Consider the following 27,486-nt stretch of genomic DNA (forward strand, 5'->3'; position numbering starts at 1 on the left):
CCAGAGACTATTATTCCACTGTTACGATAGACACCATCTCTCCCTACTATACCTGCTATAACACTGTTATCAGTTTCCAGTCATTCCTATATTATAATGCATGCTGTTCACTTCAGTATGTAATTCCCTACAGTAAATAAAATGTAGTAGATATATATATATATATATATCTTTTCCCTCTCACAGTTTTTAACTTGCACTTTAAACGGTTAACGTCACACATACTGGTTATTGGTCTTTCCTTTCTTGATCACATGACTTTATCTGGGGTACTTGATTGGGTGAGTGTTTCTGACTTTTTTCTACTTAAAGTGTACATTGTAAAACATTCAGTGTCTTGATAATGGTCCTAGAGGTTGACCGAAACGTTGACCTGTTTTAATGTAACAAAATAAAATATATATGTTATATGTTATAAATCCCAGTGTGCACTCATGCCTTCCTGAAATATATATATATATATATATATATATATATAAAAATATATATATATATATATATATATATATATATATACGGTATATATAGATAGATAGATAGATAGATAGATAGATAGATAGATAGATATATGTAGCTGTTTATCACCATAACCTTACAGGATCGCCAATATGTTCTTCGTCTTCTTCAGTGTCTTCCTTTTTCCAAAGCTTTATAACCTTTATAAATTCTGGCACATTCCAGGGCACAACTAGGCATTAGGGAGATCTAGCATTAGCTATCAACAGAAGTGTTTCAAGGGAAATGGAAATTAAATGCTTTTAAAGCATGGTTAAATATGTATCGTAGGTCATATAATATAATCTATCTTAGGTCATATAATATAATCAATCCAGAAATTTGCAATGACTGAGCCTTTTTAAAGGAGAAGGAAAGGCTAAAATGAAGTAAGCTTTATCAGAAAGGTCTATATAAATACACCAGTAAACCGTCAAAGTAATGCTGCTCTGAGTCCTCTGTCAAAAGAAATAGCAAATTTATTTCCTTCTATTGTGTATACATGGGCTAAAAAATACAATATATATAGAATATAGAAGAGTTTTAGAGTGAGAGTACCCCGTTAGAGAATCTAGAATGTGACTGTCCAGAGACAGGGAACTGTTTCCCTACTAGGTGTCTGGTCCCTAGAGAGAAAAAAGGAGATAGAACCTGCCTTACTTACACGAGTTTTAGAATGAGTGTTCCCCTTGACGAAATCCAAATGGGAAAACTCCAGAGACAGAGAACTGTTTTTCTGATAATATAGCATGCCTAGTAGGTGTCTGCCTCCTAGAGACAAAACGGTGGATCTGGAACCTACCTTTGAAGATTTTTAGAGAGAAGGTACCCCTTTACAGAATCCAAATTGGGATCTTTCAGATATAGGGCACTGTTTCCCAGGTGTCTACTAGGTGTCTGCCTCCTAAAGACAAAGGTGGATCTAGAACCTACCTTTGAAGACTTTTATAGAGAAGGCATCCCTTGACAGAATACAAATTGAGATCTTCCAGATATAGTGCACTATTTTCCAGATAAAATATCATCCCTACTAGGTATCTGCCTCGTAGAGAAAAATGATTATATGGAACCTACCTTAGATTTATAATGACACCCCCAACCAACTTGAGAGATTCCAACCTGAATTCTTCCAGGATAAGACACCATTTCTCTGATACTATAGCATCCTTACTAGGCATCTGCCTCCTACAGAGAAAAGAGAAGATGGAACCTACCTTAGTTTTATAATGACACCCCCCCCCAACCAACTTGAGAGAATCCAACCTGAATACCTTCAGGGATAGGACACTATTTATCGGATACTATAGCATCTTTACAAGTTATCTGCCTCCTACAGAGAAAGGAGAAGTTGGAACCTACCTTAGTTTTATAATGACACCCACACCATCTTGAGAGAATCAAACCTGAGAACCTCAAAAGTTAGGACACTGTTTCCCTGATACTATAGCATCCTTACTAGGTATCTGCCTCCTACAGAGAAAGGAGAAGATGGAATCTACCTTAGAAAAGTTTAAGAATGAGCCCACCCCTGCCCTTGAGAGAATCAGAACCTCCAGAGATTGGGCACTGTTTCTCTAAAATTAATTATGAAGAAACCTACAAACTGTTGCCTCTCGTAGAAGTCATGTGACCCTGCAGTCCTTTAAATACTTCTGAAACTGAGTCGTTACCCCAAAGCAGCTCTAAAAGCGAGAAACCTTGATTACATGCAGTATTACAGCGTTTGTTTTCTAATGATCTGTTTATTACAAACACAAGCAACGCGCTTTATTTAAGAAAATATGAATTAATTGATTTTACGACCCGCATTACAACTAATTAGCCAGTGGTACACATCTGCTTAATGAATGCATTGTGCTGTGTTTAAGATTTAAGTTGACAGACGGGATTACATGTTTGTAAATCTAAAGATTAGTGAGGTTGCAACTCCAAAGATCTGTTCTCAGGCTGGATTCGGCATGAGTCGGCATGGAGGGCTAAAACTCCCAATTTCAAATATTTGCCAATTAACTTTTAATGTCGCGCTTGTAAAGGGAAGGAGTCCTCCCTGCATTTGCATGCAGCTATTGCGAGGGTTTTAATTTAAGCGACAGATTAGCAAAATCATTTTTCTTGCAAACCTCAGAGCCCTCCGGTTCTTGGTATCCTAGAAAAGACTTTCATTTAATTAAAGGGAATTTAGAGTACAGGAGTCGCTTTGCATACATATGTTCATCAAATGGGTATTGGGGAATTATATATATTTGATCCCACATGCAGGAAGGGGAGGGTCTGCGCCGGTCTCAAAACCCAAAACTGTCACTTGGGCTCATTTCTAAACAGTGGGCAAATTTGCACCTGGGCAGTAACCTATAGCACTTTCTACTTTCACTGCCTTTCTAATGCCAAAACAACATTCTTTCAATCCCAAGAAAAGGATATTGCAGCAAGCAGTAAAAAAAATTATTTTTTAAATATATTAATAGTAAAAAAATTAAGCTGGAAGGGTTGGGACCCGGTTGGGACCCTTACTATCAGAGGGGAGTCAGCTGGTTGATGAAAACAAATAAAAGCGCAGATTCTGAACTCATATTTTTCATCTGTCTACACAAATGAGGAACCAGTAAGTGAAGGTTTCCTTCTTAATAGTCCCAATTCTAGTAATACAACTAATGATGCATGGTTCACACATGAGGAAATTCAAGAGACTAGAACATGTTAAGATTAACAAAGGTCCAGGGCCAGATGGTATTCATCCCAGGGTAATTAGCGAGCTTAGCTCTGTGATTGCCAAACCTCTTTACTTAATTTTTCAGGATTCATTGAGATCTGGCATAGTGCCGAGAGACTGGCGAATTGCTAATGTGGTGCCTATATTCAAAAAAGAATCCCCTTCTCAGCCTCAAAACTATAGGCCAGTTAGTCTGACGTCAGTGGTAGGAAAGCTTTTCGAAGGGTTAATAAAGGATAAGATACTGGACTTCATAGCAAATCATAATACTATGAGTTTGTGCCATCATGGTTTTATGAGTAATAGATCTTGCCAGACTAACTTAATTTCTTTTTATGAGAAGATAAATAGAGACCTCGATTCTGGGATGGCAGTGGATGTGATTTACTTAGACTTTGCTAAAGCATTTGATACAGTGCCACACAGAAGGTTACTGGTTAAATTAAGGAATGTTGGCCTGGAACATAGTATTTGTACCTGGATAGATAGGCATTGTTAGTGGAGTAACGCAGGGGTCTGTACTAGGTCCCTTGCTTTTCAACTTGTTTATTAATGACCTGGAGGTGGGCATTGAAAGTATTGTTTCCATTTTTGCAGATGAGACTAAATTGTGCAGAACTATAGGTTCCATGCAGGATGCTGCCACTTTGCACAGTGATTTGTCTAAACTGGGAAACTGGGCAGCAAACTGGAAAATGAGGTTCAATGTTGATAAATGCAGGTTATGCACTTTGGCAAAAATAATATAAATGCAAGTTATACACTAAATGGCAGAGTGTTGGGAGTTTCCTTAAATGAGAAGGATCTGGGGGTCTTTGTAGATAACACGTTGTCTAATTCTGGGCAGTGTCATTCTGTGGCAACTAAAGCAAATAAAGTTCTGTCTTGTATAAAAAAGGGCATTAACTCAAGGGATGAAACATAATTATGTCTCTTTATAGGTCCCTGGTGAGGCCTCATCTGGAGTATGGGGGCAGTTTTGGACTCCAGTCCTTAAGAGGGATATAAATGAGCTGGAGAGAGTGCAGAGACTAAGTGCAACTAAACTGGTTAGAGGGAGGGAAGACTTAAATTATGAGGGGAGACTGTCAAGGTTGGGGTTGTTTTCTCTGGAAAAAAGGCGCTTGTGAGGGGACATGATTAGACTTTACAAGTACATTAGAGGACTTTATAGACAAATAGCAGGGGACCTTTTTACCCATAAAGTATATCACCATACCAGAGGCCTCCCCTTTAGACTAGAAGAAAAGAACTTTCATTTGAAGCAACGTAGGGGGTTCTTCACAGTCAGGACAGTGAGGTTGGGGAATGCACTGCCGGGTGATGTTGTGATGCTGATTCGGTTAATGACTATAAGAGGGACTTGGATGATTTTTTGGACAGACACAATATCAAACTGAACTTGATGGACTTTGTCTTTTTTCAACCCAATTTAACTATGTAATTTTACTATGTAACAATGGAGAGCTTTTGTGTACCCTTGTAAAGCTCTATGATTGAATAGCTATCCAAATGAGTCGTTAGTATATGACAAAATAATTAACAGGCTACTCTTGGAATAACTAACTATTACTAAGGACCATATAGGTCCAAAATGCATCAGGCGGTGATGCTTCTACATGTCCATAAGCTTTTTAATAGCCTACAACAAAAATTGGATTTTTAACTTTTTTTTGGAGGTACAGCCTGTTTTTCAGTTTGTCCAGCATTCCCATACAGCAGATACAAAGAAAGTGACTAGTCAGGACTTTGACTACAAGGCCCTGCTGAAGCTGTCATGTTGGTAATGTGGTACACTTAGAATAACACTCATATACAGCCTGTCTTCATAACATTCTATTCAGAATGTTCTCTTCAAACCTGATGAGTATTTCTATGTTCTTTCCATTGCTTCCCAGGGTATTCCAAGAAATATTGTTTAAACCTTAATTAACATTTAAGCTTCTTGAGGTTTAATACTCATTATTTAGCATTGTTACTGTTAGTGGTAATATTGCTGTCTTGGTTACATAAATACCAGAAGAAGGCTGATCTAGAATAAGCAGACAGGTTTTTTTTCAACTTGATTAAATTAGCTTGAAACCACATTATAATTTCCAGGATCAACTGAGATGCCGGCAGCTTTTGAAGACAGAATCTGGAGGGCCAAGAGCTTAAAATCCCAGACATAAAGATGTAATGATGGTTAAACCATTTTAGAAAGATTATGTTGGACAATTTTAGTCTGACAAATGGAATAACTGGGTAAACGCTTTATTGTGAGCCCATGTGTGAGATGTAGAGACTGTTCAGGCTTGACTCCCCTTTCTCTCGGTCAGTTTGGTATTTTACTGGAAAATATTTAATTTTATTCCAATGAATGCATCCATGTGTACAGGGTGCAAATTCCAAAGAAACTGGTTCGCACCATGTTTTTTATACTGTGCACTTTGCAGTAGCATCAGCTCCTGGGGGTAAAGGTCCATCAGCACCCGATGGTGTAGATCCATCAGCACCTGTGGGTGTAGATCCATATACACTTGTGGGGGATGGTATACATACAGAAAGCACAGTTTCTTGCACTCCATTCTGCACTCACTGCATTTAACAGTGCTGTATTCACGAGTGCCAGGCTTGTGGAGTCACATAGTCATCCTCTCTCCCCCTCACCCATTACTTGTCTTGATTAAAATCCTATCACCTAACTTGTCTGTCATTTAGACCCATCATTTACATATGCAAGTTAGTAAACGTTGGTGGGTGCAGGGTGCAAAGGAGCCCTGTACTTACCACTCCAGAAACATGATAGCAATAAATTGAGAAGTTCCTCCATGAAATTTTGCACCTGTTTTTCTTTTGTTGCCTATATTCTGGTCAGAAGCTCAAAACCATTACATTGGTTATTGTTTATTAGGAAACTGTTGTATATGGTTGTATTGGTAATTAAAGCTCTCTTGATCTTGATCTTTAGAATTTGGACGAATCCCTAGAACAGATATATTACTGTCTACAGTTTAGATAGATCATACCACAACATGATCTACAAATCTGCACTAGAAGAGGTCATACATACCAGAATCAACATGGTCTACCATTATGGTTGTAACTGCTCAAACTATACATCCAAATCATGTATTTGAAGTTCTCTGAAAAGAAATAAGATTGTTTGTGATGTAGCACATGAGACTATATAGAGTAGATGGGTGGCACACCATCAGACATGGGCTCTTAAGGTGCCCATACACTGAGAGATCTGCTCGTTTGGCAATGTTGCCAAACAAGCGGATCTCCCTCCAATATGCCCACCTTGAGGTGGGCAATATTGGGCTGATCCGATCGTGGGCCCTAGGGCCCAAGGATCGGATCCTAACGATGCCTTAACGGGTGGTCGGATCAACGAATAGATGCGGCCGCGATCCGACGGGATTTTCTGTCCCTCGATCGGTGAAGCCCGTCGGGGGGCCCCATACACGGGCCAATAAGCTGCCGACACGGTCTGCCGGCAGCTTTTATCGGCCCGTGTATGGCCACCTTTACCTAGAGTACCTTGTGAGGAGCATACTCAAACCCCAGTATGAAGAACAAGTGTATAGAAGACTGTGCCCCCCAGAACATCTTAATTTACAATAAAGCACCATAGTTACTGTAATAGGATAAAAACAAAGTTCTCTTAATTGGAGCGAAACTCTAATTGTATTAATATGTGCCAGTGTGTTTTGTTGGATTATGTTTCCCTCCGTCATAGTTAAATAAGAGGGATCTGAAACTATTCAGCTTGTTCTTTATTTCATTCCTCGGCCAAGAATGCATTTTGTGCTTTAATTTGGCAGTCTCCCATTTGACTTAAAGAGAAAATAAGAAGGATTATGTTAGAAATGCAAGTTGACCCTATGTAAACAGCTGCCTTCCCAAGGCTTTTTGTTCAACTTCATCCACGCTCTTTTCTGTTTGGCCCCAAACAAAATCCAATCACAGCAAACTTCTGGCACAAAGGCGAGAATATCTTAAAATCAACAAACCTACGTTCTGGTCTGACGTGGAACCATGTTAATGCTCTGAGACATTAGCAGCAGCAAATTCAATTTATAGGTATTCCAAGAACTGTATATAAAAAAACTTACAGGAAACCCTCTGAATTTTTAAATGGCTCTTAGCATAAATAAAAATACCCAGTTGACAAACACATGAACAGAATCGATCATCTTAACAATTTTGTTTCACTGCTCATCTTTAAAATAACTATTACACCCTCTTTTTTGTACTGTGAATGTTGCACTAGTCCTGACACCCTCTTAGTGCAACAAACAAAAATGGTTTGGTGTGGGCTAGCTTGTAGGGATGTAGCGAACGGCGGAAAAAAATGTTCGCGAACATATTCGCGAACTTGCGTCAAAAATGCGAACGGTTCGCGAACGTCGCGAACCCCATAGACTTCAATGGGAAGGCGAATTTTAAAAGCTAGAAAAGACATTTCTGGCCAGAAAAATGATTTTAAAGTTGTTTAAAGGGTGCAACGACCTGGACAGTGGCATGCCAGAGGGGGATCAAGGGCAAAAATGTATCTGAAAAATACATTGTTGACACAGCGCTGCGTTTTGTGCTGTAAAGGGCAGAAATCACACTACGTCACTCAGGTGATGTTTCTGGACACGGAATGTGAAAAAGCTCACACAGCTAGGTGGCACTTGGTTAAAGACTGGGCAAACAATGCCTGCAAGGGCAACGTATACAGTAGTGGGTACGGAATATATTATTGCTGCTGTAAAAACATCACTCAGGTGATGTTTACGGACACGGAATTATTATTGTTATTTAGACAGAATGTGAAAAAGCTCACACAGCTAGGTGGCACTTGCATACCTCCCAACTGTCCCTCTTTTGACCACTCAACCCCCTGTCCCTCTTTTGTACTGGAAAGTCCCTCTTTTCTCTGCACTGAACAGCCAGAAAAAAAACAGTTTCTAACTTAATTAGCTTTTGGCAGAGAGCTCAGAACAGCTAAGAGGTGCAAATAAGATACTTTGTAACAATTTTGACTCTGGTTGGTGCTGGTAGTGGTGAACTACTAGGAGGAGCAGCACACCAGTCCCTCTTTTCTCTGAACTGAACAGCCAGAAAAAAAACAGTTTCTAACTTAATTAGCTTTTGGCAGAGAGCTCAGAACAGCTAACAGGTGCAAATAAGATACTTTGTAACAATTTTGACTCTGGTTGGTGCTGGTAGTGGTGAACTACTAGGAGGAGCAGCACACCAGTCCCACTCCCCAACACAGCTAGACTAATAGCACTGGGCTCTTATAGTAGCAAAGTAAAAAAACAAAAAAGAAAATAAAAGCAGTCCTTACAAGGACTATTGGGTTACAGGCAGCAGTCAGCAGATGAGAGATCAGCAGCAGGACAGCTGCCCACAGCAGCTACATACAGAGCACTGCAGTAGAAGGTAGATTACTAGCCAGCAAAGCTAACTAACCTAAAATGTCCCTCAAATCCCTGCAGAGTTCTGTCCCTACAATACAGAGCAGTATCAAGTAGATTACTAGCCAGCAAAGTTACTATCAACTGTCCCTCAAATCACTAACAGCTCTCTCCCTACACTAGCTCTTCCAAGCACACACAGGCAGAATGAAAAAACGCTGCAGGGCTTCAGTTTATATATGGAAGGGGAGTGGTCCAGGGGGTGTGGGGGTGGTCCAGGAGGGAGAGCTTCCTGATTGGCTGCCATGTATCTGCTGCTCTGGGGTGAGAGGGCAAAAATAAGCGCCAGCTAAGGCGAACCCAAATTGGCGAACGTCGCGCGACGTTCGCGAACATTCGGCGGACGTGAACGGTCGATGTTCGCGCGAATTAGTTCGCGGGCGAACAGTCCGCGACATCCCTACTAGCTTGCACGTTATTCACAATGCAAAAGCTGGAGGCTGACTGGGGGAGCAATAGTGGTGTGCTGGTTGAGAAATTCTCGACCTGCACCCGAACCTAATCTGCTCCCTCCCAACCCACACTAGGCCCGCCGTTACCCCTCTATTTATAGGCCTGTTGTCCTCCTATCCTGAAATGTAACTCTTAGGGGCAGATTTATTAATGGAGAAGGAAACCTAGTCGGCGCAAAAACGCCTCCCCCCCTCCCCTGTGTTGCTTCCCCTCCCTCCTCCCCCCTGGCCTACCTGTCCCGCTGGGCAAATGCCCCTAACTTGTTACTTACCCTTCTGCGCAGGTCCAGTTTACGGAGTTCACAGGCACCATCTTCTTCCAAGCGATCTTCTTCCTGCTTTGACCGGCGCATGCGCAGTAGGAGCATTTCGCCAGTACGATCTACTGCGCATGCGCCAAAAGTCAGGAAAACTTCGTGACTTTAGGCGCATGCGCAGTAGATCCGTACCGGCGAAATGCTCCTACTGCGCATGCGCCAAAACGCTGGTCAAAGCAGGAAGAAGATGGCGTGGAAGAAGATGTCGTCTGTGAACTCCCTGGACTGGACCTGCGCAGAAGGGTAAGTAACAAGTTAGGGGCATTTGCCCAGCGAGACAGGTAGGCCAGGGGGGAGGAGGGAGGGTGGGCAACACACGGGAGGGGGGGAGGGATTTTGCGCCCTGAATGGGTTTCCTTCTCCTTTAAGGCTCGAATAGTAAATTCAAAGTCAAATTGGATCAAATATGGAATAATTCAACCTCGAATTCAAATTTCGAGATTTATCATACCTTGGCCCTCGGAAATAACCAAATCCGACTAATGTGCCCCCTAAAATCTGCTGAGTTCATGTAGAAGTCAATGGCAGAGGTCCAATGACCCATTTGAAGTTGTCGATAGCCTTCCTGACATTTAAAGAAACTTGATTTGAGTTTAGTTGAATATGAATCGAATACAAATCGAATTTTCAGATCGTCCCTATTCGATCATTTCGAATTTGATCGAATTTTTTCTTAAATATAGTATATAGTATATTTAAGTAAAAAAAAAATCACATGAATTTGAAATTCGACCTTTGATAAATCTGCCCCTTAATTCTCTTTTAGTTGCGTTGGTAATTGTATTAAAAGCCATATTTTCTGGAATCCTGATAGCATGGCATGATACCAACGCGGAGGCTTCATAGCCTGTGCTCATCTACCTAGTGCTCTGTCACCAGCCTGTTTTGGGTGTATCAATGTTTCCCTACGTCCTACAGTATCCGTCAGGAGACTTATCTAAGGAAAAGGTCTTAGCTGATCCTTATTTTTAGTGCCACCTGTAGGTGCATATGTTGAATGGTGCTGTGACCCCTTTATATAAAGCAAGCATTTTATATTTTGTATTCCCCTCCCTGTTTAGAAATGTGTATTTTGAGATATACTGTATATATATATGTATGAATCATGCAGAAATAGTCTTCATTGTTCAAGAGAGGTGACATCGGCTCACATGGAGAGGATTTCCGGGGGTGATGCTACTCAGAGCAGATCATTATGTGTCTGGTGGAAAGTCAATAACTACAGGGTACTGTCTGGAGCTGTATCTGCAAGGTCCTACGGGGGTTGAAGCTGTAGCCTTTGACACATATTACTTATTCTTTCCAAAGTTAGAGCTACTTCCATCCTAAACTGTGCTCTACATATTGATTATCTCTCCCTCGGCAGCCATAAGTTGCATATTCCTTGCTGCATAGCCTAAGGATGTTCTTGTGGCAGAAACTCTAATATCCTGAAGCGCTGGAGACACTTCTCATTCCCTATTTCTTCTACATTCTTCTGAAAGTTAAATGCATGTCTAAAAACTAGAGGAAAGAAACGAATATAGTCATTTAATAGAATGACGCCAATGGAGGCCGACGTCTGGCAACCAAATGGTCCGAAAATTATAATCACAAGTTTTAACTTTCTTATTTAAGTGTAAATGATTCCTATACATTGCTAAATACTACAGGCAGTGCTGGAGTAACTAGAGAAAAAGTGTCTGTCTAGTCTGAGGCTGGTGCAGTACCCCGAAATTAGGATTAGTCAGTCGAGGTACCTCCATAGTGTGCAGCTGTTTTGGGAAGAGGGCCACAAATCCAGAAAGGACTGCGTGTTTATTGTAGCACACTATTAAAATGGCTCGTCATTAGACCAGGTCTATATTTCTTCTCACCCTTCCCATGTCAGCTTGTCTAAGTCTACAACTAAAGGTGGCCATACACGGGCAGATAAAACTGCCGATATCGGTCGTTTGGACCAATTTGACAGCTTATCTGCCCGTGTATGGGGGCTTCCGACGGGTCTTCCCGATCGATATCTGGCACGATATCGATGGGAAGGTTGGATTTTTACCCGACCGACCCGTCGGAGCCCCTTGGCGCATCGTAATTCGATCGTTCGGCCGAACGTTCGAATTACCCCCGATATAGCCATGCAGTTAGTGGCATATCGGGGAAAGATACGCTCGTTTGGCGATGTCGCCAAACGAGCGGATCTTTGAGTCTGTCTGTCCGTCCGTCTGTCTGTCTATCTGTCTATCTATCTATCTCTGTTCATCTGTCTAGCTACATGTCTATCTATTTGTATAGGTTTCATCTATCTATCTATCTATCTGTTTGTCTGTCTGTCTTGTCTATTTACTCCTGTCCATCTATCTATTTACGTGTCTATCATTTATCTGTCTGTCTATCTACATGTCTGTCTGTTCATCTATTTATCATTCTATAATCTGTCTGTCCATCTGTTTATTTACATCTACCATCTAACTATCTGTCTGTCTATCTGTCAATCTATCCAGCTGTCTGTCTATTTTATCTGTCTGTTGGTCCGTCTATTCCAGAATGACATAGACATTTCATAACAACCTAATACATTTATGAGTTAGCATCTTTTAATAAATGCACTGAAGGTAATGTGCCTTGTTTTGAAGTTGCTTCTAAGGGGAGAATCTTCAACCTGTGGCTGCCCAGCTGTTGCTTATGCTCATCCCCCAGTATCCCCTGTCAGTTAACAGCCGGGAGCCGTAGCTTAACCACATCTGAAGAGTCGCAGGTTGATGATCGCTGCCATAAAGCATGGAACAGGTGCTGAAACCTCTCATTGCGGGCGAGTCGGCTTCCTCTATAGACTATCATTTTCCAACTTGCCCCGACGGATTATTGTTGGCAATGTAATTCCGTTCTCTTTCTCTCCATAACAAACGTTGGCACATGAGCCCTTTCATTCCTGAATGATAAATGGAGACCAAGTTCAGAATTAACAGCAAACCAATTTCTCTTTTTACTTTCCACTGAAGTGGGGGAAAACTTTTATCAGAAGCCGAAAGCTGATGCGCTATTCATCTTTTTATTCCTTAATTTTTAGCTCAAATTTGTATTTTATTATTTTCTTTTTAATTTGAAGCAATAGAACTTTGTCGGAGAGTTTTATCAGGCGCTGCTCATCTGCCATCGGACCTCTTGTACCCCGAAGAGGTTGGTATTGTTTACTGAATGCAGACATCCGGGGATCTTTTGTGCGGCCATAATGAAATAGGAGCCGTGGCTTTTGTTAAGCCTAAGCAGCTTCTGCATTCACACTAGGAGTTTTTTTTAAAAGATTCGAGATGATTTAGGCTCGGTTCCACAATAAAAGATTTAAAAAAAAAAAAAAGAATATAAGAAGAGTACGGAGCCAGCAGTCCCCTCATTATAAGGATGACAAAAGGCTGATGTTATTTCAGAAGTCTGCCTAATCATCTGCTCACTCTCCGGAGTACACTGACCCATTTCAGTGCAGAATAATTAGCCTTTCAAGCACTGCCGTGTTTCCATTAAATATATATAAGCTTACAGGGTGACATTTACTTACCTACGCTTTGTAATTATACACTGAAAGATTTCTGTTGCTTCTCCCTTTTTTACTTTTTTTTTTTTATTAATGCAGACCAAATACAAAATCTTCTGTGGTTTCCCCCGGACTGATCCGAGCTAATATATAATTAATCCTTATAAGGTTTGCATTATAATTTAGTAGACTAAAGGTAATGGAGATCCAAATTACAGAAAGATCCCTTATCCAGAATATCCCAGGTCCGGAGCATTTTGGATATCTGGAAGCCTGTTATCCAGAAAGATCCAAATTATGGAAAGGCCATCTCCCATAGGCTCCGTTTTAATCAAATAAATACAATTTTGAAAAATGGTTTTCTCTGTAATAATAAAACGGTACCTTGCATTTGATCCGAGCTAATATATAATTAATCCTTATATGGTTTGCATTATAATTTAGTAGACTAAAGGCAATGGAGATCCAAATTATAGAAAGATCCCTTATCCAGAATATCCCAGGTCCGGAGCATTTTGGATAACAGGTCCCATACCTGTATTTGGAACTTTAATAAATATGTACCAAATACAAAATCTTCTGTGGTTTCACCCGGACTGAACTTTCAGTAGCTTTGTACATATTCTATTCTTGAGAAGAAATGGGCTCACAGGGTACGGGATCTGTTATCTTGAAGCTTTTTATCCAGAAAGATCCAAATTACGGGAAGGCCGTCTCCCTTAGGCTCCATTTTAATCAAATAAATAAAATCTTGAACAGTACTTTGTATTTGATCCGAGCTAATATATAATTAATCCGTATTGGAGGCAGAACTATATGGTTTGCATTATAATTTATTAGGCTAATGGTATTGGAGATCCAAATTACAGAAAGATCCCTTGTCCAGAATATCCCAGGTCCCGAGCATTTTGGATAACAAGTTCCATACCTGTATTTGGGACTTCAATAAATATGTACCTTATGGGCATGAGAAATGGGTTACAGTAAGGTGCAGATATATCAAAGGTCGAAGTGAAAATTGAATTTAAAAAATTTGAATTACGAGCTAATGTTTGTGTGCTTCGACTAGGGAATAGTCCAAATTCGATTAGAAAAAAATTTGATTATCAAAATTTATCATGTACTCTCTCTTTAAACATTCAACTTTGACCATTCGCCATCTAAAACCTGCTGAATTGCTGTTTTAGCCTATGGGGGACCTCCTAGAACCTATTTGGAGTCAATTGGTGGACTTTGAAAAATCTATGTTTTTTGGGGGGAAAACTTGGATTAGAAATTCGATCAAATGCGCTATTACTTTGATTCGTACGTTACTAATTTGGACGAATTCGAACGAATATGGACTATTCATCCGAAAAAAAAACGTTGATTTTTTTTTTTAATACATTTCCGTTGGTCTTTTTTAATTTGAATTTCTAAAAGGATTTTAGAAATCAGCTTCATGGGTTATATGATCAAGTAACTTGTTCATTTCTATTATCCTTATAATACAGAAAAGCCATGAAAATCCTGTAAATTATATCCTTATAAACGGTGACTAGTGATGTCATCAGTTATAAACGGTGAGTAGTGATGTCATTTTTGTCACATGACTCACTGAAACTTGTGTATTATAATAAAGTAAGTATGAGGATATTAGAAGTCACCTTGGAGTTCCATGATCTGTATAAAAACACTCGGCCTTTGGCCTCATGTATTTATATGGTCATGGAGCTCCTCTGTGACTTATAATAGCTTTATATTTTACAATAGGGGGTACTTTATTTACTATATAATACACAAAAGCCATGAATATCCTGTAAATTATATCCTTATAAACGGTGATGTCATCAGTTATAAACGGTGAGTTCTGATGTCATTTCTGTCACATGACTCACTGAAACTTGTGTATTATAATAAATAAAGTACCCCCAGTTGCAAAATATGAGGATATTAGAAGTAACCTCGGAGTTCCATGACCTGTATAAAAACACTCGGCCTTCGGCCTCGTGTTTTTATATGGTCATGAAATGCCTCGGTAACTTATAATATCCTTATATTTTACAAGAGGGGGTACTTTATTCACTATATATTATACAGTAAGGGGCAGTATCCACTACACCTTGTTGCTTAGGTGAGTAGCTGGGCAAGTAAAAAGGAAATTAATAGTGAACCAAGATTTTTATTCTTACTTATGTATTTCTATTATTAATGTTTCTGTTCAGCCAATTTTCTTTTCATTTGTCATTCGCACACCTCCCAACTGTCCCATTTTTCGTGTCCAGATTTAGACAGCTCATCCCGCAGTCCAGGATTGTTACTGAAATGTCCTGACTTTCTCTTTGATCTCCTGCACTGAGCAGCCAGACAAAGAGAGCAGAGAGCCCAGAATATGTGGCAGGTGCACTTAGATACATGTGTAACAATTTAAGATAAGCAAAGAAACAATTGTAACAATTTAAGATAACCAAAGAAACAATTGTAACAATTTAAGATAAGCAAAGAAACAATTGTAACAATTTAAGATAAACAAAGAAACAATTGTAACAATTTAAGATAAGCAAAGAAACAATTGTAACAATTTAAGATAAGCAAAGAAACAATTGTAACAATTTAAGATAAGCAAAGAAATAATTGTAACAATTTAAGATAAGCAAAGAAACAATTATAACAATTTAAGATAAGCAGGTCTCTTGGGGAAACTGTGACTTGCAGCTTAAAGTTTGCCTTAATTAGGAAAACTCTAATAACAGAAAAAAACACAGAAATTAGGGATGCACCGAATCCACTATAATCCTTTGCGAAAGATTCGAACCGAAATCGAATCCTAGTTTGCATATGCAAATTAGGGGTGGGAAAGGGAAAACATTATTTACTTCCTTGTTTTGTGACAAAAAGTCACGCGATTTCCCTCCCCACCCCTAATTTGCATATGCAAATTAGGATTCAGATTCAGTTCCGCTAGGCAGAAGGATTCGGCCGAATCCTGCTGAAAAAAGGCGAATCCTGCCCGAATCCCGAATCCTGGATTCGGTGCATCTGTAACCCTCCTGGTTTTCATTTTTGTTGGGTTTTTCAAAGCATAAAAGATTTACAATCCAACGATAAAATGACATATAGGCCCATGTCATGCAACTTACAATTCAAAAGTATATAATAATTGTATAAAGATGAGCAAGATAATTATATTATCTAAGGATAATGAGCTAATAAACCCATAATTATTATTATCAAATAACCAGGCCAACAAAAAACCAAACCTCGCATGGTGGAATAACAAAATGAATAATATTTTATAATGACACAATTTAGCAAAATTTAGTGTAATTCAACAATGGGAGCCATGGATATGCCTTTTTCAGCGACCTAGGGCCTATACGTCATCCACAGCTGGTCACAGATATTTACTTCTTCTTCCTAAGTATGCAAAGCAAACTGCTTTCTTTAATTCACTAGAAATAGAAATCCCATACATCAGGCTCTGTTAATGTAATACCATTAATGCTTCATTTAAGCCCTCGTGCACAAGGGAATCCAATTAGTGTAGGTCTACTATCATCAATCCCTATCATGCAGTTGGGTCATGTGGTACTAAAATAACGCACAATGCCTAGCAACAGGTCAGTCTTACTTAGGATCAAGGAAAATTTGCTCTTAGGCAACATAACAGGGTATTTCTATCACTGTCCGACGTTGTCACAATATCTGCTTGTTTGGCTCTTGAGGCTCATCAGTTTCCACCATGTCCTCCTACTTAATACACATCTTTGTCACAGCTTTTCCAGTTGGAATTAATGCTTTGATATTTTGTGCTGTGGTGTATCGTTTGCAAGCAATGTGAACTGCTAGAATCAAAACAAAATGTCCTCCATCTGTAAATCATGAGCTCCAGAGTAACGTCATTGGGACATTTGTAAATTTAGCAGGGTAATTGTAACAAAAGGTGCCATTTACAAATACTAGTCAGCTGTTAGAAAGCTGATACCTGCTTGGTTGCTATGGGTTAGTAGACCTGGGCAAACTTTGCCCCCTTTTTTTTAATTTTTTATTGTAATGTTGTGTATGAAACATTTGCTGAAGACCTTGACCTATTGCAAAACCTATTGTGGTTACCCATTATGAAACTTCTTTCTTTGCTCTGATGAAGGACACTCTTTTCACTCTGGACAACGCAACTCGATAGTCAACCCTACGCCCATAATTTATGTCTTTGAATTGGGTCATGAGTTTTTTGTGTCCCACAAGAACCAGCAAAGTAATATATTGGCATTACCCAACTTCTCTGGGAGACCATCTTCCAGACCATAGAAAAAAATGCAATTAAATATTGTATAAACACCCCAAAACTAACACTGTCTAAATTGTCATTTATTGTTTATACCAAACTATTCAACATTTATTCTAGCTCTGGGAACAACAGTGTAGCTGGAACTGATGGTGCCTATCAATGGAGGGTCATTTACAATGTCCCACACAATGTGCAAAGTGCAAAAAAAACCTGCATGGGCCTGCTTTTGCACCCCCTGGGGATTTAAATGACCCCCTCTGCAAAATATAGCCAATTGTAGCCGGTTTTTGCACTTGTAACTGTGGGGCAGATTTATCAAGGGTCGAATTTCGAAGTAAAAAATACCTCTTAATTCGACCCTTGAATTAAAATACTTAGATTTTCAAATATCGAAGTCGAAGGATTTTTCACCAAATTTGTCCATTGAATGATCGAAGTAAAATCGTTCTAACGATTCTAACCATTTTAGCGTACGCTCAAGCAATTTTATTCAAATATTCAAACTATTTTCTTCTAATCAAATTCGATGTAAATTGAAGTCGTAGTATCCTATTCCATGGTCAAAGTATCCAAAAAATTACTTTGAATTTCGATCTTTTTTACTTTGAAAATTCCCTCTAATTCAATTCGACCCTTGATTAATCTGCCCCTGTGTGTTGTATTGTAAATGAGGCTTATGTCATGGACATCTCATATCTTCTCTGCCAGTAGAAGGACCTTTGCCATTTAGAACCTTACAGTTGGAATATTAGAACTGTCCAAGTGTCATAATTTATTTTTAAGTGACATTATAAAAATATGGATGTTGCAAATCTATGAGAGCTTTTAAAAAATTATTTATTTTTTTTTTAGACGATTGTGATTGGTCTTTTTCCAAAGTTCCTTCCATTTTTCTTTGATAAAAATTAGAAATTGATTTCAGTCATTTAGAGGCACCTTTATCAAAGGTCGAATTTGAATTCTTTTTTTACTCAAAATTCAGTTGGGGGTTATTTAATAAAAAAAAATATCTAAAATTCGAACGACTATTACCGACTCGAAAACTCAAATCAAATTCAAATTGAATTAGACTAAACTCGAATCGATTTTTTTTTTCCGAAAAAAATATGAATTTTTCAGGAAAGCTAGTAACATCTTCAAATGAACTCGGCGGCTTTTAGGTGGCAAATAGTCAAATTCGAAGGGGCAAGGTCTGATAAATCTCGGACTTCGAATTTGAATTAAAATGAAAATCGAGTTTGGATTATTCAAAATTGAATTTGAGAGTTTTGGCCATAGAAAAAAAAATTTGAAAATTCAAATTTTTCAATTCGACCCTTAATAAATCTGCCTCTTAATGTGTAAAAAAAAAAAAGGAGCTTCAGGTGCAGTCATGTAGGGGTAGGAGACAAACTTTCAATGCGTTAAGAGTCCAGTTAATCTTATACTTAAAAGATATTCAACTGAAACTATGAAACCATTATCTTGGGAAGAATTTAGTTCCAAATTCCAAATTACTAACAAAGAAAAGCTATTTTATTTACAAATTATTCATTGGTTGAAAAAATTAAACACAAAAGGTCTTCTCTCCTCCTACAATTCCTCCCTTTCTTCACTATTTAACAGTTTCATACTAAAGGTCTATCGGTTAAAGTCAGAACCTTTCAAATGAACCTGTGGGACATTACTGATCTTAAACCTCATCCCATGGAGTCGACAGTGAAGAAATGGTCTACTTACTTACAACAAGATATCCTGCCTGATTCATTAATATCTTCAATTACAAGTTGTGACAAATTAATTTCCTCAGAGAACAAAATTACAGACTAGTCCATCTCTCGTATAAAGGCATTCTAAGAACAGCAAATGCCTTATCCTAAATGCAATTTTCCCTCCCCAAATTCTTTCCATTTATTATGGCAATGTCCTAAAATCCAGAATTTTTGGAAACTAATAGAGAATTTTATATACTCTAAACTGCATAATCCTATTTCTTTATCACAAAAAATGGCTCTTCTAAGTGATGTTTCACTCATCTACCTCACTCAATGGTCTCAAAAAAATAGGGATTGGTCATCATCACATGTGACAGCTTTTATCCGATTGACTTTGGCTGCAGCTAGGAGATCTATATTTAAAAAATGATTGGACACCTTTCCTCCTACCCTGGAGGAAACATTACTAGAACTAAAAACATTATGCACTTATGAAGCTTTCAACAACAGATTTGAGGACTTCAGAGGAAGTTTAAGATTCTGCACCAAATGGAAAATATACCTTCAGTCATTATCTCCTAGGGATACAGAGAAGATTGAATCTAATTCTCAAAACCATTTAGACACTTAACTTTTATCTTTACCAAAAAATGAGACTTACTGCCCGCACAAGAAATTATTTTTGTTATTTTTCTTTATTCTTAATTTCCTCATTTATTTCATTATTTAGTTCATTTGGTTAAATGAATCCAATACATACAATTAAAAAAAAAAGAGTCCAGTTGATAGCATTCCAAGGTAGGTACCATATTGTCCACTGGATGAACCATGGAGATAAGAGGACTAATTACTCAGGTAGGTCTTTCTGTTTGGAAAAAGCACTATCTAATCTACATTTTAAAGCTGTCTGCTTTCCTCAGTCAGGGCGTAACTATCATTAATGGTTGGAGAGTTTTGTCATCTTCTATCCATAACTTAATGGACGTTTCACCACAGGCCCGTTAACTGATTGGCAAGGTTCTTCCTTCCTCCCAATTAATTCCACAAGCTGAAAATGACTGTTTGCATTAAATATAATGATCTGCTTTTGGTGTGCACAGATTCATTAAGTTTCCCAGCTAAAGATGTATTGTTCTGACAAGTCTAGATTTCTATTGAGTCTCTCCACGTTCCTACTGTGAATAATGTTGTTCGTGTTTACCTGGTAAGAATCAAATGTGTTGTAAATGCAATTCGACTGAAGGAATAATTCACAATCCTTTTTACCCCCCTCAAACATCGATTAATGGTGTATTTTAACAGAATAATGACTGATCACATTTTTTTCTAAAAAATGCATCTGTGTTCCCGAATGTAATGGATTTTTAGCGTGTTTTGTTTGACTGTTTGACTTGCCTTTTCATGCAGTAAATATTCAAGGTTCCTGCTTGTACATGATGTCCGTGAGCTCTTTTGCTGTTAATGTCTTGCCACAAAAAAAAATATATTGTGAGACACATATGTCTGTGATTTCTTCATTTTCAACTTGATATACAAACAATGAAAAAAGACTTCATGGGACCCCCTGGCAATGTCTGTCTTCTCTGTTCTGCAGAAATGTTGAAGGAACTGAACCAGCAGCGCAGAGCGAAAGAGTTTACAGACCTGAAAATTATTGTTGAAGGCAAAGAGTTTGAAGTCCACCAAAATGTTCTAGCCTCCTGCAGCTTGTATTTCAAGGACCTGATTAAAAGGTTTGCCTTCCTTCCAGCTATGATCTGGTCTGTTCTTTTTGTAGGGTCCATATGTGTGGCTTCTTTTATTTTTCTTTCCTCCCCTTTCTTGCAGGCCTTTGAAGAGCGAGTCACAAAGCCAGTAGCCATTCTCTCCACCTCTCTTGAATGTATTTTCAAACAGAGTCCTCAAATACCTTTATCACGTATCAGACTCCTATAGAGAGATGTATTCTGATCACACGCTTTCTATCCTTCATCCTCACTTCTTCTTTTGGGGCTGAGACAAAAGCTTTCTATTGATGGTTAAAAGCTTTAGAATCTTAGCATTATCATAGTCAGAAGCCTAGAGGGACTCTCTTAACTTCATAAAACTAAAAAAGGAAGACTTAAATCAGAATAGTTTGTTCTGTGTATAATGATAGATGTCCCAGCTATCTAATAGCCTTTGTCACAGTGATGTTTAATAGATCCCTTGATAATTGTCTTGTAGATAATTTATCAGATAATTTAGCTGTTGGTGGTTAGACTATTGCAGCTGGTATCCATCAGCATAATTATCTTTTGCGGGAGTATGGATAGCATCTGAAATCAATGGCGCCTTTGAAAGATAACAATAAGCAAAGAGAGTAGTTCCAAAGAGTGGGCGTTGATGCCAAATTCATGGCCTTCATGTTGCTATGAACCACCAGATTGGGGTGCTGGGGATGGGCTGTGAAGTTGACATTCTTTGACGGATCCCCGATATTATGTATTTGCAGTGGCGTAACTACCAGGGGTGCAAGGGGTGCGATGGCACCTGGGCCCGCACCCTCTTGGGTCCCACCGGAGCCACGATAATGGATATCGTGGGTGGTTGGGCAGGGGGAGATTGTACAGTGCACGCAATTCATAGGGGGGAGGGCCCGACAGGGGGGCCCAGGTGCTCATCCTATACCAGGGCCTGCCGGTAAGTAGTTACGCCACTGTGTATTTGGTTATATGACAGAGAACACACATTTGTGTAGTTGATACCAACTCTATGGTAGTCATGGCAAGTTCTCTAGGTTAAATCTAAGAATTGGTTAATAATGCCCTAACCCCCCCCCCCCACCCCCAGTGCCAAACACTCCAGTTTTGAGATTTAATGTGTGTTTTTCATTAGATTGAAAGAAATAAATGATCTGCTTGTGACTGTTCTAGCATGGTACAGTTTCAGATTAAAGCATTCCATAACTCTCACCTTCTCTCAATCACCAACCAGTTATTCCAGCCACGTTCTTTTTTTGCCTTTCAGCATATCCCTGAGCAGACTCGCAGTGAGCAGTAACCTGGTAACCCTTTGCACCGAAGAAACCCTTTTGCTTGCTTGCTATACAAACTGCACTCTAAAATGGACCCACTAACATTGTTGCAGGGACCTTTTCTTCCAGGGTCATCACACGATTGAAGGCTTTTCATTTTATAATATGATCCCTTGCCTCATCTGACCACGGTTGGCACTGAAGTCATTATATTCTATAATAACTTCATTGTCAGTGTGCGCTAAGTCATGCACTGGGCAGGTGTCTTAGAGCTAGGGAATCCAACATTCCTCCCATAGGTAAGCTTATGGAGAACTTCTTAGGATTGTATAGATCAGTTATCCAAACAGTAGCTTGTGAGCAACATGTTGCTCTCCAACCCCTTGGATGTTGCTCTCAGTGTCCTTAAAGCAGGTGCTTATTTGAGGCAAGGAGGCAAGTTTTAGTTGCATAAAAACTAAGTATAGTGGCAAACAGAGCCTCTTGTAGGCTGCCAGTCCACATAGGGGCTGCCAAATAGTCAATGGCAGCCCTTATTTGGCACCCCATGGGAATTTTTCATGATTGTGTTGCTCCCCAACTCTTTTTACATTTGAATGTGGCTCACGGGTAAAAAGGTTAGGGCCCCTGTTATAGATGGAGCAGATCAACATTTCTGCATCTGGCACACTTCATTCTTTTCAGGGATTCACAGAGACCAGCTCTTTTCATGCACAAGTCCAAGAAACTTTCAAGAAATCAGTTGAGGAATTTAGGGATTTCATGGCTACTTCACCTATAGATCTTGAATACTTGAAGTAGTTGATTCCATACAATTCTCCCTACAGAACGTAATTTGTGCTGTCATACTTTAAAGTGAATTTATGGGATAATAGAAAGTGGTTAATCATAGAAATAGGACTATAATCATATAAACAGGGAAAGCAGCTTTTCATATCTCTCATATATTCATAGTTAGTATTCAAGGCTGTCTTTCATCATTCCTAAATAGAGAGACTATTTAGCAGATAATATCAATGGATGGAGCCCTCTAGACCTCTCTGTAAAAAAATGTTCTCCCTTCTCTGGGTTTATGTTCTTTAAATAGTGTTTATTTCATCACTTAGATAAAGAAATATCTTATTTTCTACTTATTTACCCTTCCTTCTTTTCCCCTTCATTTTATCTCAACCTTCTGCTTATCAGCCGTCCCCCTCATCATCTCTGCTTTCCTCCATGAGACATTAGCAAATGGATTTTTTTTTTATCAAAAAGCAGCGGCAGTGGCTCAGATCTTCCAAAAGTCCCTGGCTTGGTATTGTCTACAAGACAAAGTATTCCGAGCTACTTCGGTGCTGACAGACTAATTTGTTCTGCAAGAAAAAGAACCAAGAGAATGGAACTATAGGCGGCAAAACTTAAGGGCAGGTCTTTCAATGTCAGGATTGTATTAAAAAAGGGAAGACTTGTACAGGTCTGCAGACGGCTGTGGTGGGCCGAGCACAGACACCTCGTATTTACTTTATGAGAAGGCAAATAGTAGCTGGAATGAAAGGACTAGACTCCTGTGGCCTTTTTTATATTAAAAACTTCCTGCCTTCGTTTTCTCGGAGCAAATTGCTCGATGCTCAGTGTGAAGGATTTAACAGTGACCGTGTTGAATTCAGCTTATATTGTTTTGTTTTTATTAATGTAAAATAACACAATAACAGAGATTTCCAATTGCTTTTCCAGTAATAGAATAGCTAAATAATAATAAATACAAAAAATAAATAAATAAAGTAGACCAGTCTGACCAATAGTCTGTTATTGAAATAAGGGGTTGGAGTTGAACAAGAAATGAAGACCCAGTGACATACAGGGGGTTATTTATTAAAGTCCAAATGCCAAAAACTCATAAAATCTGAGTTTTTTTGCTATAAAATCCGAATTTTTAGTGGGAAAAAATACAAATGTTTTGAGATTTATTATAACCCGGGGTTGGAAAAAGTCAGGATCCAAAAATCCGGCATCTCAAACCTACCGAGGATATATAAATGAGTCAATGGGAGAGGTCCAAATCCTATTTGGAAGTTTCTGTGGTCTGCTGCAGTTTCTATATCTGCTGTCCCTCACTCTTCCTATCTACAAAGCTGCTCTCAAGCCCCAGAAAGGTCTAGAACAGTGAAATAATGATATTATGACTGTGAAGTGGATGGGGCCCAGTATGATATTGCCAATATATATAATTTTAGACTTGTGATTACAGATAGGAAATCAACAACGTTTACTATTTGTAAATTTGAATAATGTAGACGTTGGACTGTCTGATATCTCATTCCAGCTCCAACAATATGAAGTTGGTCCTCCCTTCGCCATGACAGCTTCTCCGAGAAGGTTTTCCACTAGATTTTGGAGCAGTGTTGGTGGGACCATTGTTCAGAGCATTTGTAAGGATTCGCACTGAAGTTGGGTTATGATCAAGGCTTTGTGCAAGCCATATCTTTCACTCCTGTCTGAGCAAAATCATTCTGTATGAACCTTAATTTGGGCATCTCACTGAGACAGGAAAAAGCCCTAACCAACTGGTATAGGAACCAAAAATTGTGAAGAATGCCATTGTGTGGTGTGGCAGTTAGGAGTCAGGGGCTGTAGACCACACCATGAAGACCAGCCCCAGTCCTGCAGTGGATCTGGTAACTGCAGAAAATCTGCAGAATTTGGGTGGAAAGGGCTAGATATCGTCACAGTGCAGTTGGCTCGCGAGTACCCAGTGGAGACAATTGGCGAGGTTGTGGACAACTGCAAACTTCAAACTTTAATAAAACAAAAAGACTCAAGCTCCCCAGTGATCTTCCTAATTTGTGATTTCACTTTTGGTTCCTGAGTCAGCCCTGCCCTGATCTTCTAACTTCACTTCAGACGTGAGGCATTCAGCGGGTGTGGAGCAGGTTTGGGAAGGCACTTCTTCAGGCAGGTTTGGGTAGAGGAAGACATCACAGCCAACGCGGGTGCACAGGTCAGGGTCGGAGCGCAGATATGCGGGTCTGGGTTGGGTGTGTGTCTACATAAATAGACCCAACCAGTGACAATTATGTAGTCAGTTAGTGTTTCTCCTGGCACCAACCAACCCCAATCACTACCAACAACCCATTTCCACAATTCTAGAGTCCAGTGGCAGTGTCATGTTTTTGCTGGCTGCAATGGGCTGCTGGCTGCAAATTCATATATAAAGAATAGCATCCCTTTAAATGTGTGGAGTTGAAATCTGAACATATGTGAGTTTTTCCAGAATTTCCCTCATGGTCATGAAATCAGAGCTTCAAGTTGCCAGTAATGGGATCATAGAGAAAATCTCAGCCTTAGACTCCGTTGACTGTAACAATTTTACTGCTTAAAGATCTTCTCTGGGGGATTACAAATGTTTTATAATGCAGACCTTCCGGTAGCGGCCGGTAGTTGTTACTGGATTTTTATTGAACTCTGCCCCTGTAGTAGCTAAACGTGTAGCAGGAAGGCAGGTTGCTGATGTATTCATCAGACCTGATAAAAAAGATTGCAGACATTTCTCATAATATCAGAATCAAATTTAAGAAATGTAGAGCACAGTTTCCTGGATATTGTATTTTAAAAAGCAAATTTCATAAAGCGATTAGAGGTAAATACGAGAAGCTTTTTTTTGTAGAGTTTTTATGACTCAACAATTGAAACCTGGCAAGAATCTAGAGGTGTATCGTCAAAGTTCCAGTTAGTTCATGCTTCAGTTTATTAAGCAAATCTGAGAAAATTTTAGAAAATGAGTGAATAAGCATCTCATAGTTAAGTGGTTATGGTAGAACTTCTTGAATAGTTGGAGTAATAAATAATTCTAAACTTACTAGAACTCATTCATTTATAAACTTTGCACAGCGCAGAATTTTATGCACTGTGAATATCTTTGCACTGGACATGTTTACATTTTTTTTTGCACTGCGAATGTCCATAAGAGCTTTTTAAATATGGCAAAAATTGCAAATATTTACAAAAAATTACGCCACGCCACGACTTTGGTGGTGGAGAAAATATTAGCAAAACAGTTTTGCAAAATGCAAATTTATATTGCTATTAGGGATGCACCGAATCCAGGATTCGGTTCAGGATTCGGCATTTTTCAGCAGGATTCGGATTCGGCCGCATCCTTCTGCCCGGCCGAACCGAATCCGAATCCTAATTTGCATATGCAAATTAGGGCGGGTATGAAAATTGCGTGACTTTTTATCAGAAAACAAGGAAGTCAAAAAAATGTCTCCTTCCCATCCCTAATTTGCATATGCAAATTAGGGTTCGGATTCGGTTCGGTATTCGGCCGAATCTTTCGTGAAGGGTTCGGCCAAATCCAAAAAAGTGGATTCGGTGCATCCCTAATTGCTATCAGCGCTATTTTCGTGCACAACAGCCTCACGCAAATACCATCTCATTTGTGAGCCACTTGCAAATATTTGTTTGCAATGCGAATTCGCAAAAGCCAGAAAGATGGGCACAGCAATAATTTAGCTTTCAGGTAAAAAACATGGGCAATACAACCATTTGCAAATAAATATCCGCTGTGCGAACTTTGTAAATGACCCCCACTGGGTTTTTGCCCAGCAAACAATGTCAAGAACAGCGGGGCAATAATTCCTAGTAATGTCACTGCATGAAATGCGTGAAATCGGCTCTATATGAGTTCATAGAAACAGATGGAGCCTTTTTTGGCACAGTGCAGATGACACAATACGGCAAGCTATATTTCAGCTTTCATTTCAGTAAAAAAAAGGGGTGATAATGATCAATTTAATTGAGGAACATGGTTGTACATAGTGAGCCATCTGTCTAAATAGCTTGTGCCCCATCTGTCCATGGTGCTTATACTAGGGGTGCACTGAAACTACTACTTTTTCCATCTGAACTCTGAATCGTCTACAAAAAAGATTTGGTCAAAATCAAACCAAAATTGAAATCTAGGGGATATTTATTAAAGTCCAAATGCCAAAAACTCAAAAAAAGTTTTACTATGAAATCCAAATTTTTAGTGGAAAAAAACTAGAATTTTTCAAAATTTATTAAACCCCTTGGGTGTTAAAAGTCAGAATAAAAAAGTACTCCAACTCAGACCTGCCGAGTTCATGTAGAAGTCAATGGGAGAAGTCTCAAAGATATCATGATCTGTGCTGGGTTTTGTGCAATAATCCAAAGATTGTGTGGTTTTCAGTCAAATCCAAAAAATTTGTACGATTCAAATTTTTTTTTCACGTTTTTTTCGAGTTTTTTCCAGCACAGGAAATTTTTTGGAAATATGTATTGATAAATAAGGTGAAATAAACCCGTGCGGATTTGGGCGGAGTTGCTTTCAGAAAATAATTAGATATTTTTGGACTTTGATAAATAACCCTCGTAATTTTCACATTCCAATTTAGATGAAATTCAAAAATCCTGCAAAATGTTCTGGCATTCAGACTAGGGATGCACCGAATCCACTTTTTTGGATTCGGCTGAACCCCCGAATCCTTTGTAAAAGATTCGGACGAATACAGAACCGAATCCGAACCCTAATTTGCATATGCAAATCAGGGAGGGCAGTTAAAAAGAGAGCCGTGCACTACATTTTTTTACTTTGTT

The 27,486-nt window shown here is 39.0% G+C and overlaps 1 protein-coding gene across 1 annotated transcript in view; it reads left to right on the forward strand.

The window, feature by feature from the left end:
• Positions 1 to 27,486, forward strand: part of LOC108718261 (kelch-like protein 29) — a 610,001-nt gene that overhangs the window by 455,691 nt on the left and 126,824 nt on the right. The window contains exon 7 of the mRNA XM_041565068.1: positions 20,491 to 20,629. Coding sequence (XP_041421002.1) covers positions 20,491 to 20,629 — 139 coding nt within the window. The remainder of the gene's footprint in view (positions 1 to 20,490; positions 20,630 to 27,486) is intronic.

This window comes from Xenopus laevis, chromosome 5S (genome assembly GCF_017654675.1).
Source record: "Xenopus laevis strain J_2021 chromosome 5S, Xenopus_laevis_v10.1, whole genome shotgun sequence".
Lineage (NCBI taxonomy): Eukaryota > Metazoa > Chordata > Amphibia > Anura > Pipidae > Xenopus > Xenopus laevis.